Below are 12,817 nucleotides of genomic sequence, written 5' to 3'. Positions count from 1 at the left end.
CATCGGTGGGCACAAATCCCCGCAGGTAGTTGGGGCGGAGGGGCTGCACGGCCGGGGTGGGGGTCGGCGGCGGGCAGCCCCGCTCCCCTGCGGCGTAGCCCGGGGGGCAGCGCCGGTCCCGGTCCCCTCCGTCGCCCTCCGAGAGGTGCTGGGCGAGGGCACGGGGCGGCACCGAGCCGGAGCGGGGCTGGGCTGGGCTGGGGGCCGCTGCCGGCCCAGGGACCCCCGGCCGGGCTGGGGGAACCCGCCGGGGTTCAGCGAGGGGCGCGGCGGGGGGGAGGGGGGGGGGGGCGTGCACACCCTGCGCGCGCGCGCACACGCGTGTAGGGGCGCGCACACACACAGGGGTGCACACACACACATGGGGTGCGCACACACACACACAGGGGTGCACACACACACACGTAGGGGTGCGCACACACACACACAGGGGTGCACACACACACACACACACACACAGGGGTGCACACACACACACGTAGGGGTGCACACACACACACACACACATACACAGGGGTACACACACACACACACACACACACAGGGGTGCGCGCACACACACACACACACAGGGGTGCACACACACACACACAGGGGTGCACACACACACACGTAGGGGTGCACACACACACACACACACATACACAGGGGTACACACACACACACACACACAGGGGTGCACACACACACACACAGGGGTGCACACACACACACGTAGGGGTGCACACACACACACACACACATACACAGGGGTACACACACACACACACACACAGGGGTGCACACACACACACACAGGGGTGCACACACACACACACACACACACACAGAGGGGTGCACACACACACACAGGGGTGCACACACACACACACACACAGGGGTGCACACACACACACAGGGGTGCGCACACACACACACACACAGGGGTGCACACACACACACAGGGGTGCGCACACACACACACACACACACGGGGTGCACACCCACCCCCCCACCTAAGGGTGCGCACACGCGTGCCTGGGTCCGCCCACGCGTGCTCCCGTGCGTGCGCACTCGCGGGCCGGGGGGGCGTGTCCCGGCGAGGCCCCGCCCCGCGGCGCGGGTGCCGGAGGGTGCCGGCAGGGGGCGCCGGCGCGCACAGCCGCAGTCGCGGGCGGTCCCGCGGGCCCCGCCGCCGCCGCCGCCGCCGCCGCCGCCGCCGCCGGGCCGGGCCGCGCCAGGAGCGGCGACACCGGGCGATGAGATGACAACGTCCACCCTGCAGGTACGGCGGGCGGGGCGGGCCGGGGGGGCGGCCGGAGCCGGGCCTCGGCCGGCGCCTCCTCCGGCCCGGGCCCTGGCGGGGCCTCCTCCCGCCCCGCTGTGAGGCCGCGCCGGGGAGGCCTCACCCGGCCCCGGTGCCGGTGCGGTGCCGGCCGGGGAGGGGGGAGGCCTCGCCCGGTGCCGGCGCCGATCGGGGAAAGGCCTCGCCCTGCCCCGGTGCCGGGCCCCCTTGGGGCGGCCTCATCCTCCCCCGTGCCCTGCCGGGGCGGGGGGGGGGGCCCTCGTCCTGCCGGCCGCTGCGGAAGGGGCCCTGCTGGCTGCCCCGGTGCGAGCAGGCCCGGCCCGGGCCCCCTCGAGGGTGGGGAAGGGCCTCGGCCTGCTCTGGCCCCGGTGCCGCTCCCCGGCTCACGGTGCGGTGCCCTCCCCCGCCAGAAAGCCATCGACCTGGTCACCAAAGCCACCGAGGAGGACAAGGCCAAGAACTACGAGGAGGCGCTGCGGCTGTACCAGCACGCCGTGGAGTACTTCTTGCACGCCATCAAATGTGAGACGGGGCCGGCGTCCCCCGGCTACAGCCGGGGGGGTTGGGGGGGGCTCTGGAGGGGGCCACGGGGTTGCTGGCTGTGGCACGGGGCCACGGGTGATGCCTGGGGGGGGGGGGGGGTGTCTCTGCAGATGAGGCTCACAGCGACAAGGCGAAGGAGAGCATCCGAGCCAAGTGCGTGCAGTACCTGGACCGGGCGGAGAAGCTGAAGGAGTACCTGCGCAGCAAGGACAAGCAGGGCAAGAAGCCGGTCAAAGAGTCCCAGAATGACAACAAGGGGTGCGTGGGGCTGTGAGAGCCCCCCCCGCCCGACGGTGGAGCTGGCAGGACCCTGCCACACCGGGGCCGGTCCCTCTCCTGACCCGTGTCCCTTCTCCCCAGGAGCGACAGTGACAGTGAGGGCGAGAACCCCGAGAAGAAGAAGCTGCAGGAGCAGCTGATGGGTGAGGGGCTGCCGCAGCCACGGCGGGCACGGTTGTGCTGGCTGTCTGCGGGGTCAGCGGAGGGATTCCTGAACAGCCGTTGCGAGGGGTGGCTGCGGGGAGGGGGACGGGCTGTGGGACTGGGGCCCAGGGGAGCCCCCAAACCGTGCTCCGTGCCGAGGGGCAGGGGTTGGGGGGGGGGGGGGGGTGGTGGTTTGGTGGGGCGGAGGTGTGGGGAGGGACGGGGGCTCTGGCTCTCCCGGCTCTCGGCAGACGTCGGGAGCGCGGCGCCAGTCTCCGGGGGGCCGTGTGAGCAGAGCCGCCCCCTCGCAGGTGCCATCATGATGGAGAAGCCCAACGTGCGGTGGAGTGACGTGGCCGGCCTGGAGGGAGCCAAGGAAGCCCTGAAGGAAGCCGTGATCCTGCCCATCAAGTTCCCGCACTTGTTCACCGGTGAGGGTCACGGCAGCGCCACGGCTGCCGCTCGGCCGCGGAGAAGGTGCCGTGGGGTGGCAGCTGGGGCGAGCGCGTGCAGGGAGGTGACCCCGAGCAGTGGGGACCCGTGGCCCTGCGGGCCCACGCGGATCCGGCCTGTGCAGGGGAGGGGGAGCCGTGATGCTGGCTTCTGTCGCAGGGAAGCGCACGCCCTGGCGAGGGATCCTGCTCTTCGGGCCCCCCGGCACCGGCAAGTCCTACTTGGCCAAGGCGGTGGCCACTGAGGCCAACAACTCCACCTTCTTCTCCGTGTCCTCCTCGGACCTGATGTCGAAGTGGCTGGGAGAGAGCGAGAAGTAAGCTGGCAGCAGGGCTGCGCGGCTGCTGCGGGCTGGCTCCCGGCCTCCCCGCTGGCCAGGCTGGCAGTGCCGGAGCTCTGGCCGGGGCAGGGGAGCCACCAGCATCGGTTGAACCCCGTTAACGCAGCTAATGGGTCCCAGGGGAGAGCACGGGCCCTCCTGAGGCTCCACAGCCCGGGGATGGCCCATCTCCCAGCATGGCGCTCGCCTCCTCGCTGCCAGTGCAGGGTTGCCGGGGTGGGCAGGGGCAGGAGGAGCCGGCGGTGCGTGGGGCTCCTCGCCCCGGGGCTGTCATGGGCTCTGGGTGGTGTCGGTGCTGTGGAGGGTCCCTGAGTGGGGACCCCGTCCCCTGCCTTTGTGCCCAGGCTGGTGAAGAACCTCTTTGAGCTGGCGAGGCAGCACAAGCCCTCCATCATCTTCATCGACGAGGTGGACTCGCTGTGCGGCTCCCGCAACGAGAACGAGAGCGAGGCGGCCCGGCGCATCAAGACGGAGTTCCTGGTGCAGATGCAGGGTGCGCGGGGCTTCCCCGGTGGGACGAGCCAGCGTGGGGGAGGGGGGGGGGGGAGCAGGACGGGGCGGGCAGGTGCGGGAGAGGCTGCTGGACGCCGGTGTCCCACGGTTCCCTGGGGATTGCTCTGAGCTGCCTGCCTGCCGTGTCCCCGGGCAGGTGTGGGGAACAGCAGCGACGGGATCCTGGTGCTGGGTGCCACCAACATCCCCTGGGTGCTGGACTCGGCCATCAGGAGAAGGTGAGCAGGGCATGACTCCTCCCCTGCTGCTCCCAGATCTGCAGGGCTGTGCCCCGGCAGGGTCTGGCAGGGTCTGGCAGCGTGGGGCTCACTCCCCCCCTGCCCCCCCCCCGCCTGCCTGCACTGCCCTCAGGTTCGAGAAGCGCATCTACATCCCGCTGCCCGAGGAGGCGGCCCGGGCCCAGATGTTCAAGCTGCACCTGGGCAACACCCCGCACTGCCTGACGGAGGCCAACATCCAGGAGCTGGCCCGGAAAACGGACGGCTACTCGGGGGCCGACATCAGCATCATCGTGCGGGACGCCCTGATGCAGCCCGTCCGCAAGGTGCAGTCGGCCACACACTTCAAGAAGGTGAGCGGGGACTGGTCCCGGCCGGGGCGGGGGGTCCCCGTCCCTGGGAGGACCCCATGGCTGGTGTCGGTGCCGCGGCCCCCGTCCCGCCCGCGAGCACCGTGCCGCCTGGCTCTGCCGCAGGTCCGCGGTCCCTCCCGCACCACCCCCGGCGCCTTCGTGGACGACCTCCTGACGCCGTGCTCGCCCGGTGACCCGGGTGCCACCGAGATGACCTGGATGGAGGTGCCCAGCGACAAGCTGATGGAGCCCATCGTCTGCATGGTGAGCGCGGCCGCCGCTGGCGCCGGCGCGGCACAGGGCTGGGCACCCGTCCTGCTGGGTGGAGGCTGGCCCTGGCACAGCAATGCTGCAGCCCTGGCCCTGCCGGTTCCCCGTCCCTCCTCCAGCGCAGCCGCCTGGCTCCAGGCCAGGGGCTGGGCAGGGGCATGGACCCTGGGGGTGGATACTGTTCCTCGCTCCCCGAGGCAGGAGTCCTCCTGCTTGCCGGAGGCCCCGCTCTGCCCCCCCCACCCCCCCAAAGGGTGCTGAGCCCCCAGGGCAGGGCTGGGCGCTGGGGAAGGGCCTGGGCTTCTCCCAGCAGCTCCCTCCCACCCACGGAGCCAGCACTGCTGCAGGGCGAAGGCAGCACCCCAGAGCCCCGCGGGGACGGGCAGAGCTACCTGCGCCAGCTGGCACTGCTGGGGGGGGGGGTCCCTACCCAGTGCCACCCCCCCCCCCAGCCCAGTGCCGGGTCTCAACTGCCGGCGCGATCCCTGTGTTGCAGTCGGACATGTTGCGCTCGCTGGCCACCACCCGCCCCACCGTGAACGCAGACGATCTCCTGAAGGTGAAGAAATTCACGGAGGATTTTGGACAGGAAGGTTAAGTGGGGGGGGGGGGGCTGGGGTGGCAGAGCCCCCGCCGTGCCCCCCCCCCGCTGCGCCAGCCGTGCCAAACAGGTTCATTTTCCACTCACTACTCGCCCCATCGCACTGCAGCACCCGGCGCAGCGTGGGGAGCACGGCTCGAGGGTGGGGGGGGCTGACACTACACGGGGGGGGGTCCCGAGCACGGCCTGGGCGGCCGGGCGCTCCCCCCGGCCCTGCCCCACTCTTCTTCCTGCTCTTTTTTATTTTTTAAATTAATGCTGCTTTGGGTTCTTGTCTTGTTTATATGAAAATAAAAACAATCCAAAAGCTTCAGCCAGTGCCCGGCCCCTCCCTGAGGCTCTGACCACAGCGGGGGACCCAGCCTGGCCCCCCCCCCCCCGTAACGCACTGCCACTGCCACCGCTTGCAGGCAGGAGGCTCGGGGAGCTGCTGCCTGTCCCCGGGGGGGGGGGGGGGGGGGTGGTGCAGGGCTCCCCACGGTCTAGCTGTCCCAGACAGGGATTTGTGCCTGCGGCAGGGAGGCGTGGGGCTGCTGGGGGCTTTGCCACCACCCCCCACCCCGAGCATGTGGTGCTCGGAGCAGCCCCCCAGCCTGGGGATGAGCCTTGAGGGGTCCTGCCAGCCACTGACCCTCCCCGCCCCCCCCCCCCCCCCAGCCAGCACCCCGTGTCCCCCGGCCAGGCTCAGCCCCACTGCCCCCCCCCCCCAGCCCCATCCTGGTGGCCTGGGCTGTGCCGGGCCCTGGCTGCTGCCCTCCACCACCTCCGCTGTGGCACCGCCGCCTCCTCCTGCCCTGCCCTGCCGCCAATGCCATGACCCTGGGCCCCAGACAAGCGCCGGAGAGGGGGATTCCCCCCCCCCCCCCAACACCCCCCCCCCCCCGGCAGCAGGCCTTGTTCCTATCCCCCCCCCCCCAACACCCCCCCCCCCCCCGGCAGCAGGTCTTGTTCCTAGACCTGTAAAATAATTTCGGGTGCAAGGGGCAGTGAGGGCTGGGCTCCTCCTGGCTGCACACCCCCACACCCCCCCCTGCCTCTGCCACCCCAGGGAGCAGCTGGGCAGGGGCCAGGCCAGCACCGGTGACGGCAGGCAGGAAGGGCCAGGAGCCGCGCCGCGTCCTCACAGTGTGTATTGGCTGCAATAAAGCTGAGTGGGAGCCCCCCCCCCCCCCCATGCACCCCCACCCACCCGGGACCGTGGGTCCGCGCCGCTTCTTTCGCCCAGCGCCGCACCGCGCCGGGGCCCCACCGCGAGCCTGGAAGAGCCGGGGGCGATGGCTGGGCACCCGCCCGCCGGGGCGGCGGGCCTCAGTCCAGGAGCTCCATCCAGCCGACGTTGGTGAAGGTGCGGGCGTCCATCCGGTCGATGTAGAGGATCCCGTCCAGGTGGTCCATCTCGTGCTGGACGATGCGGGCGGCCCAGCCCGTCGCCTCCCAGCTCACCGGCTCCCCGTGCTCGTCCACGCCTGCTGCCCCGGAGAGCGGCGGTTGGGGTGGGGGGGGTGGGGGCTGGGTGGTAACAGGGGGGACCCCTGTGAGGGGGGAGGGGGGGGCAGGGTGCGGTGTCCCACCCGGGGCGGGGCAGACACCCCCCACCCCCCCGGTGAGGGGGGGGCCAGGCATGGCCGGTGAGGCCCGTACCGGAGACGTGGACGGCCCAGTGTCGCGGGACGTAGGCGGAGAAGCCCTCGAGGCTGGCGCAGCCCTCGGGGGCGGTGACGAGGCGGGCGTCGAGGACGCGGAGCGCGGGGTTGACGAGCAGGCGGAGCGGGAAGGGCTCGACGCGGTGGGCGCGGCGCAGCGCCGGCGGGTACCGGCGGCAGCGGGCGGGGGTCAGCTCGGCGGCGAAGACGCGCAGCGGCACGCCCAGCTGCGGGGCGCTCAGCCCCAGGCACGGCCGGCGCCGCAGCCCGGCCGCCAGCGCCGCCGCCAGCTCCCGCAGCTCGGGGCCGCCCAGCCGCTCCGGGGCCACGGCGGCGGCGGCGGCGCGCAGCACCGGGGCGCCCACCTGGCAGGGGGCGGCGAAGGGCGGGACGGGCGGACCCAGCACCCGCCGCCGCAGCGCCCGCCAGTACGAGCGCTCCCGCTCCCCCCAGCCCGCCGCGTCCCCGCACCCGCGGCCCGGGGGTGCCGGCCGGGCCCGCCCCGCCAGCCGCCGCCCCGCCGCCAGCGCCGCCGCCGCCGCCATGCTACGGTGGCCCCGCGCGGGGCACCACGGGACGGGGAGGGCGACCCCTGGCGGCGGGAGGGGCAGCGCCCGGTGCGGGCGGGAGCGGCCCGGTGCGGGCGGGAGGTCCCACGGGGGGGGGGGGGGGGGGGGGAAGGCGGGCGGGGGCCGCTTGGCTCCCCCCAGGGACGGGGGTCTGGGGGTGACAGCGGCCGGCCCAGCCGCAGCCCCCCGCTACCCCGTGGCCGCCGGGAGGTCTGGTGGCAGAGTCCCCCCGGGGGGGCTCTCCTGTCCCCGTGCGGGCAGGGGCTCCCCGGGCACGGCCTCCTCTTCGCCCCCCGGGCAGGGGGTGCTCTCTCGGGCCGGTTCCTCCTCGCCCGGCGCCGGCAGGAGGAAAGCCAGCGGCTCCCTGAAGGCGACCACGTCGATGCGGCCCAGGCGGCCGAAACGCTGCAGCTGGGTGGGGGGGACGCCTGCCAGACAGGGAGAGGGGGGCTCGAGCGGGGGGGGGGCCGGCGGGCAACGGGGGAACCCCCACAGAGGTGGCAACAGCCAGACAGGACCCAGCGTGTCTCGTGGGGGGGGGGCGTGGCTCCCCCCGCCCCCCCCCCACGAGACGCAAGCCCCCGGGGTCTTACCCAGCGCCTGCGCGATCTGTGCCGGGGGAAAGAGGACCTGGAGGCAGCGGTTCAGGTAGGGCAGCAGGTCTTCCAGGAAGGCCGCGCAGAACTGGGCAAAGAGCTCCTGCTCCCGCCCGCTGAAAGCCGCCTCCTCTGCACGGTGGAAGGCCAGGATGGTTTTGGTCACCTGGGGCGAAAGGCAGAGTCGTTAATTCCCCGGGGAGTCGTTAATTCTCCCCCTGCAACCACAGGGACAAGGGGAATCGGTGAGCAGAAGCCAACCGTATGAGGTTCAACAAGGCCAAGTGCCGGGTCCTGCACTTCGGCCACAACAACCCCATGCAACACTACAGGCTTGGGGAAGAGCGGCTGGAAAGCTGCCTGTCGGAAAAGGACCTGGGGGTGTTGGTCGACAGCCGGCTGAACATGAGCCGGCAGTGTGCCCAGGCGGCCAAGAAGGCCAATGGCATCCTGGCCTGTATCAGAAATAGTGTGGCCAGCAGGAGTAGGGAAGTGATCGTGCCCCTGTACTCGGCCCTGGTGAGGCCGCACCTCGAATACTGTGTTCAGTTTTGGGCCCCTCACTCCAAGAAGGACGTCGAGGTGCTGGAGCGTGTCCAGAGAAGGGCAACGAGGCTGGTGAGGGGCCTGGAGAACAAGTCTGATGAGGAGCGGCTGAGGGAACTGGGACTGTTTAGCCTGGAAAAGAGGAGGCTGAGGGGAGACCTCATCGCTCTCTACAACTCCCTGAAAGGAGGTTGTAGCGAGGTGGGGGTCGGTCTCTTCTCCCAAGCGATAGAACAAAACAGCCTCAAGCTGCGCCCGGGGAGGTTTAGATTGGACATGAGGAAAAAATTCTTCACCAAAAGGGTTGTCAAGTGCTGGAACAGGCTGCCCAGGGAAGTGGTGGAGTCACCATCCCTGGAGGTGTTTAAAAGACGTGCAGACGTAGCGCTCAGGGATGTGGTTTAGTGGTGGACTTGGCAGTGCTGGGTTAACGGTTGGACCTGATGACCTTAAGGGTCTTTTCCAACCTAAACGATTCTATGGTTCTATCCTATGAATGCTCGGGGCAGGGAGAGCTCGCCCCTCTGTTCTCCCAGGGCAAGGCACAGCTCCGTCCCCCGGCGCCTCACCTCGCCGAGCGCGTCCTCCAGGCAGGCGGTGACGTCCTGGGCCAGGGCGACGGGGCAGCAGAGCCGCAGGTCGTTGAAGGCGACGAGGAGGCCGTTGAGGAAGCAGGCGAGGGGCGGGAAGTCCAGCAGCACCATGGGCGGCTGCAGCGTCCCCGGCTGGGCCGCGGGCACCGGCACCCCCGCGCCGCCCCCCAGGACGGCCGGGGCGGAGATGAGCGTGTAGGAATTCATCTCCTCCCGAAACTTCTCCACCGCCTCCTCCACCGCCTTCCCGAAAGCGGCGGCGGCCACGCGCTGGAAGAGGGGGGCCAGCTGCCCGCGGAAATCGGCCCCCACCCTGCTGAAGGAGAGGCCGAAGTACATGCACTGCCCCAGCAGCGAGTCCAGGCGGCCGCCCACCCCGCGCCGGAGATCGCGCTCCAGCGTCCGCAGGAACTCGGAGACCTTCTGCAGCACCCAGCCGTGGAAGATGGCCCCCTCGTTGAGGGCCTGCCCCTCGGGGGGCAGGAGCGGCTCCTCGTCGGAGAAGATGGCGCGATACTGGGTGACGATGTCGAAGAGGTGGACGCGGCAGGCCTCGATGGTCTTGGTGATGTGGAAGTAGGGGTCGTCGTCGGGGATGGAGGCCTGGATGGAGCGCAGCCAGGCATCCCGCGCCTGCAGGAACTTGATGCGCAGCTCGGCCTCCGTGAAGACGTCCATGCGCCGCAGGTAGCCGATGACCCGCAGGCAGGCCGGCAGCTGGATGTTGGTGCGGAGCTGCTGGATGAGCTGGTTCAGCATCAGCTGGGCGGACTGGCGCACCTCGTCCACGATGCCCTGGGGCGGGAGAGAGGCCTCAGCCACGGGGGCCGGGCACGGGGTGGCCGCGGGGCAGGGGCAGAGCGGGGCCTACCTGGATCACGGGGATGCTGCTGTGCTTCCTCTCCAGCCGGCGCACGTAGGCAGCGAGCTCCAGCGCCTCCTCGTAGTAGCCGTTGCGGACGCAGGTGTCCATGAGCTGCGGGATCTCCAGGATCTCCAGGATCTCCGTGTGCCGGTTCAGCGTCAGGCTGTTCATGCGCCGGCTGCAGGCGATCTCCTCGGCATCGCGCATGAAGTTCCTGCGGGATCGGGGGGGGGGGGATCAGCACGAGGGTCCGTCGTCGTCGTCCCCCCCAGCGAGTGGACTCTGGGACCCTCCCACCCGCACTGGCCTCTCCCCAGCATCATTCGGGGCCCCCTCCCGGCCCCGATCCTTACTGGGCCCAGCACCCGGACCCCCTCTCGCCCCCCCCAGCCCTCACCGGGCTCCCCTGCCCCCAGGGCCGCTCCTGCACCCTCAGACCCTGTCCCAGCCTCACCCCATCCCCAGTCCTTTCCGCTCCCCCTCCAGCCCGCCCCCCCGCCATCGCCACCCGTGCCTTCCCCGCCAACCCCGGTCCCACCCGAGCCCTTGGCGGGGCCCGCCCCCCGTGCCCCCGCCGCCCCGGTCCCCGTCCCCGTCCCCGTCCCCGCACCGGCAGGCGTCCTGGAGGGCGGGCAGGCGGCCCAGCAGGCTGCCGAGGCGGCTCTCGATGCCGCCGAAGCCGCGGCCGGCGCGGCCGGTGCACTCGGCGGAGCGGATGAAGGCCCGGTAGTGCTCGAAGGCCAGGCGGCGCGTCTCCGCCCCCACCCGCGCCCGCTCCGCCGCCAGCCGCGCCGGCTCCCGGCCCAGCTCCGCCAGCCCCAGCGCCGCCAGCTCGGCCACGTAGGCGGAGAGCTCGGGGCCGCCGGGCCCCGCCGCCGCCGGGCCGCGCAGCCAGGCCAGCAGCCGGGCCTCCTCCGCCGCCGCCGCCGCCATCGCGCCGCTCTGGCCGCCCGCTCTCGGTGGGCCGCCGCGCCACTTCCGGCTCCGCCGGTTCCGCTTCCGCCGGTTCCGGTTCCGCCGGTTCCGGTTCCTGGCGCGGCCCCGCGTGTTCGGCGCGGGGCGATGCGGCCGCTGACGGAGGCGGAGACGCGGGCGGTCTTCGAGAAGCTGGGGAGATAGTGAGGGGCCGGGGACCGGGGGGGGGACCGGGCACGGGGGTGGGGAGGGGAGGGGAGGGGGACCGGGAGGGCCGGGCCCGGGGACCGGAGGAACCGTGGCAGGAGGGGACCGGGGCCGGGCTCACGGGGTCTGTCCCCGCAGCATCGGTGAGAACATCCAGCTGCTGGTGGACCGGCCCGATGGCACCTACTGCTTCCGCCTGCACCGCGACCGCGTCTACTACCTGAGGTGAGCGGGGCCGGGCGGGGACAGCGGCGGGGGGGGCCCGGGAGGGGGCGGGCGGGGACAGCGGCGGGGGGGGCCCGGGAGGGGGCGGGCGGGGACAGCGGCGGGGGGGGCCCGGGAGGGGGCGGGCGGGGACAGCGGCGGGGGGGCCCGGGAGGGGGCGGGCGGGGACAGCGGCGGGGGGGGCCCGGGCGGGGGCGAGCGGGGACAGCGGCGGGGGGGGCCCGGGCGGGGACAGCGGCGGGGGGGGCCCGGGAGGGGGCGGGCGGGGACAGCGGCGGGGGGGGCCCGGGAGGGGGCGAGCGGGGACAGCGGCGGGGGGGGCTCGGGAGGGGCGGGCGGGGACAGCGGCGGGGGGGGCTCGGGAGGGGACAGCGGCGCGGGGGACCCGGGAGGGGGCGAGCGGGGACAGCGGGGCCAGGTGGGGACAGCGGCGGGGGGGCCCCGGGAGGGGACGAGCGGGGACAGCGGTGGGGACAGCGGCGGGGGGGGCCCAGGTGGGGACAGCAGGGCCGGGCGGGGACAGCTGGGGGGGGGGGGGGAGGGCTCCGGTGCTGCCGTGCGGGGGGGGGGGGGTGCTGCCGGCCGGGGAGCCGCTCCAGCTCTGCCCCCCCCCCTGGGGTCCCCACAGCGAGAAGCTGCTGAAGGTGGCTGCGAGCGTCCCCCGGGACAACCTGGTGTCGCCGGGCACCTGCTTCGGGAAGTTCACCAAGACGCAGAAGTTCCGCCTCAGCGTCACGGCCCTGGACTTCCTCGCGCCCTACGCCAAGGTGGGATGCGGCCCCCCCGCCCCGGCCGGGCCCCCTGCCCCGCCCCGGCCCCCCCCCCCCCAGCCCCTCACCAGCCCCCCCCCCCCCCCAGCCCCTCACCCGCTCCGGGCCTCTCTTGCAGTACAAGGTGTGGGTGAAGCCCGGCTCGGAGCAGTCCTTCCTCTACGGCAACCATGTCCTGAAGTCGGGCCTGGGGCGCATCACGGAGAACACGGCGCAGTACCAGGGCGTGGTGGTGTACTCCATGGCCGACGTCCCGCTGGTGAGTGGCCGGCGCAGCCCCTGCGTTTTCCAGGGCTGGGGCGCGGGGAAAACTCTCTCTCACCTTTCCTTCACCACCCCCCCAGGGCTTTGGGGTGGCCGCCAAGTCCACCCAGGAGTGCCGGAAAGTGGACCCCATGGCCATCGTGGTGTTCCACCAGGCCGACGTCGGGGAGTATGTGCGGAGCGAGGACACGCTGACCTAAGGGACCTCGAGCGTTTCGGGGCAAAACGGACCTTGTCCTGCACCGTTGGCGCAGCCGCGGCGCACGGAGCCACAGGGGGCCCACCCCGAGCAGGGCGGAGGGGCTGGGCGCCGCCAGCACGCAGCCCCGCACTCCCAGGGGGGCCGCTGCCAACGCCAGGAGGAGCTCCCCCCCACGCCAGAACTGCTCCTGCCGCCACATAAAGCCTGTTCTCTCTCCCGGAGTGCCCGTTGTCTAGTGCAGAACCTCGGGGGGGGTCAGCCCTCGCCCCCGCTGCGGGTCTCTGCCTGCCTGGGGCAGGGCGACACAGCAGGGCGCGACTCCGGAGGGGAGAAGCACCACGTTCGGTTCGGCAGACGGGGCCGGGGGGAGGCCCGCAGGCCGGGGGGTGAGCTGTCAGAGGCTGGCAGCTGAGCTTCAGGGAG

The 12,817-nt window shown here is 72.5% G+C and overlaps 3 protein-coding genes across 3 annotated transcripts; 2 read left to right on the top strand and 1 right to left on the bottom strand.

The window, feature by feature from the left end:
• Nucleotides 1-1,194: 1,194 nt before the first annotated feature.
• Nucleotides 1,195-5,312, top strand: VPS4A (vacuolar protein sorting 4 homolog A). Its single transcript, XM_076348896.1, has 11 exons — nt 1,195-1,264; nt 1,696-1,807; nt 1,939-2,086; nt 2,189-2,250; nt 2,563-2,682; nt 2,864-3,020; nt 3,389-3,537; nt 3,694-3,775; nt 3,909-4,128; nt 4,252-4,392; nt 4,895-5,312. The coding sequence occupies exons 1-11, from the start codon at nt 1,244-1,246 to the stop codon at nt 4,994-4,996; spliced, it is 1,314 nt and encodes a 437-aa protein (XP_076205011.1). The 5' UTR covers nt 1,195-1,243; the 3' UTR covers nt 4,997-5,312.
• Nucleotides 5,313-6,202: 890 nt separating this feature from the next.
• Nucleotides 6,203-10,744, bottom strand: COG8 (component of oligomeric golgi complex 8). The gene is made up of 7 exons (XM_076349190.1): nt 10,422-10,744; nt 9,818-10,025; nt 8,923-9,741; nt 7,805-7,973; nt 7,405-7,639; nt 6,641-7,125; nt 6,203-6,465 (listed from the first exon to the last, which is right to left on the bottom strand). Exons 1-7 carry the CDS (start codon nt 10,742-10,744, stop codon nt 6,308-6,310), a joined length of 2,397 nt encoding a protein of 798 aa, XP_076205305.1. The 3' UTR covers nt 6,203-6,307.
• Nucleotides 10,745-10,842: 98 nt separating this feature from the next.
• On the top strand, nt 10,843-12,610 carry NIP7 (nucleolar pre-rRNA processing protein NIP7). The gene is made up of 5 exons (XM_076348816.1): nt 10,843-10,929; nt 11,072-11,158; nt 11,787-11,925; nt 12,047-12,187; nt 12,273-12,610. The coding sequence occupies exons 1-5, from the start codon at nt 10,874-10,876 to the stop codon at nt 12,390-12,392; spliced, it is 543 nt and encodes a 180-aa protein (XP_076204931.1). The 5' UTR covers nt 10,843-10,873; the 3' UTR covers nt 12,393-12,610.
• Nucleotides 12,611-12,817: the final 207 nt, after the last annotated feature.

The sequence above is a fragment of the Aptenodytes patagonicus genome, chromosome 11, assembly GCF_965638725.1.
Source record: "Aptenodytes patagonicus chromosome 11, bAptPat1.pri.cur, whole genome shotgun sequence".
NCBI classification, from domain to species: Eukaryota; Metazoa; Chordata; class Aves; order Sphenisciformes; family Spheniscidae; genus Aptenodytes; species Aptenodytes patagonicus.
Note: the sequence above shows the minus strand (reverse complement) of the source record. Positions and strands in the feature narration are given on the sequence as shown.

What these genes read in the sequence shown, in the direction of transcription:
- COG8 (XM_076349190.1), bottom strand. Translation starts at nt 10,744, where the DNA reads ATGGCGGCGGCGGCGGCGGAGGAGGCCCGGCTGCTGGCCTGGCTGCGC. An exon ending in TGGAGGACGCGCTCGGCGAG is followed by an intron (nt 7,974 to 8,922) that starts GTGAGGCGCCGG and finishes CTTTCGCCCCAG; the next exon opens with GTGACCAAAACCATCCTGGC. An exon ending in ACAGATCGCGCAGGCGCTGG is followed by an intron (nt 7,640 to 7,804) that starts GTAAGACCCCGG and finishes CCTGTCTGGCAG; the next exon opens with GCGTCCCCCCCACCCAGCTG.
- NIP7 (XM_076348816.1), top strand. Translation starts at nt 10,874, where the DNA reads ATGCGGCCGCTGACGGAGGCGGAGACGCGGGCGGTCTTCGAGAAGCTG. An exon ending in TCCTCGCGCCCTACGCCAAG is followed by an intron (nt 11,926 to 12,046) that starts GTGGGATGCGGC and finishes CCTCTCTTGCAG; the next exon opens with TACAAGGTGTGGGTGAAGCC. An exon ending in CCATGGCCGACGTCCCGCTG is followed by an intron (nt 12,188 to 12,272) that starts GTGAGTGGCCGG and finishes CCACCCCCCCAG; the next exon opens with GGCTTTGGGGTGGCCGCCAA.
- VPS4A (XM_076348896.1), top strand. Translation starts at nt 1,244, where the DNA reads ATGACAACGTCCACCCTGCAG. An exon ending in CTTCTTGCACGCCATCAAAT is followed by an intron (nt 1,808 to 1,938) that starts GTGAGACGGGGC and finishes GTGTCTCTGCAG; the next exon opens with ATGAGGCTCACAGCGACAAG. An exon ending in TGGAGCCCATCGTCTGCATG is followed by an intron (nt 4,393 to 4,894) that starts GTGAGCGCGGCC and finishes CCTGTGTTGCAG; the next exon opens with TCGGACATGTTGCGCTCGCT.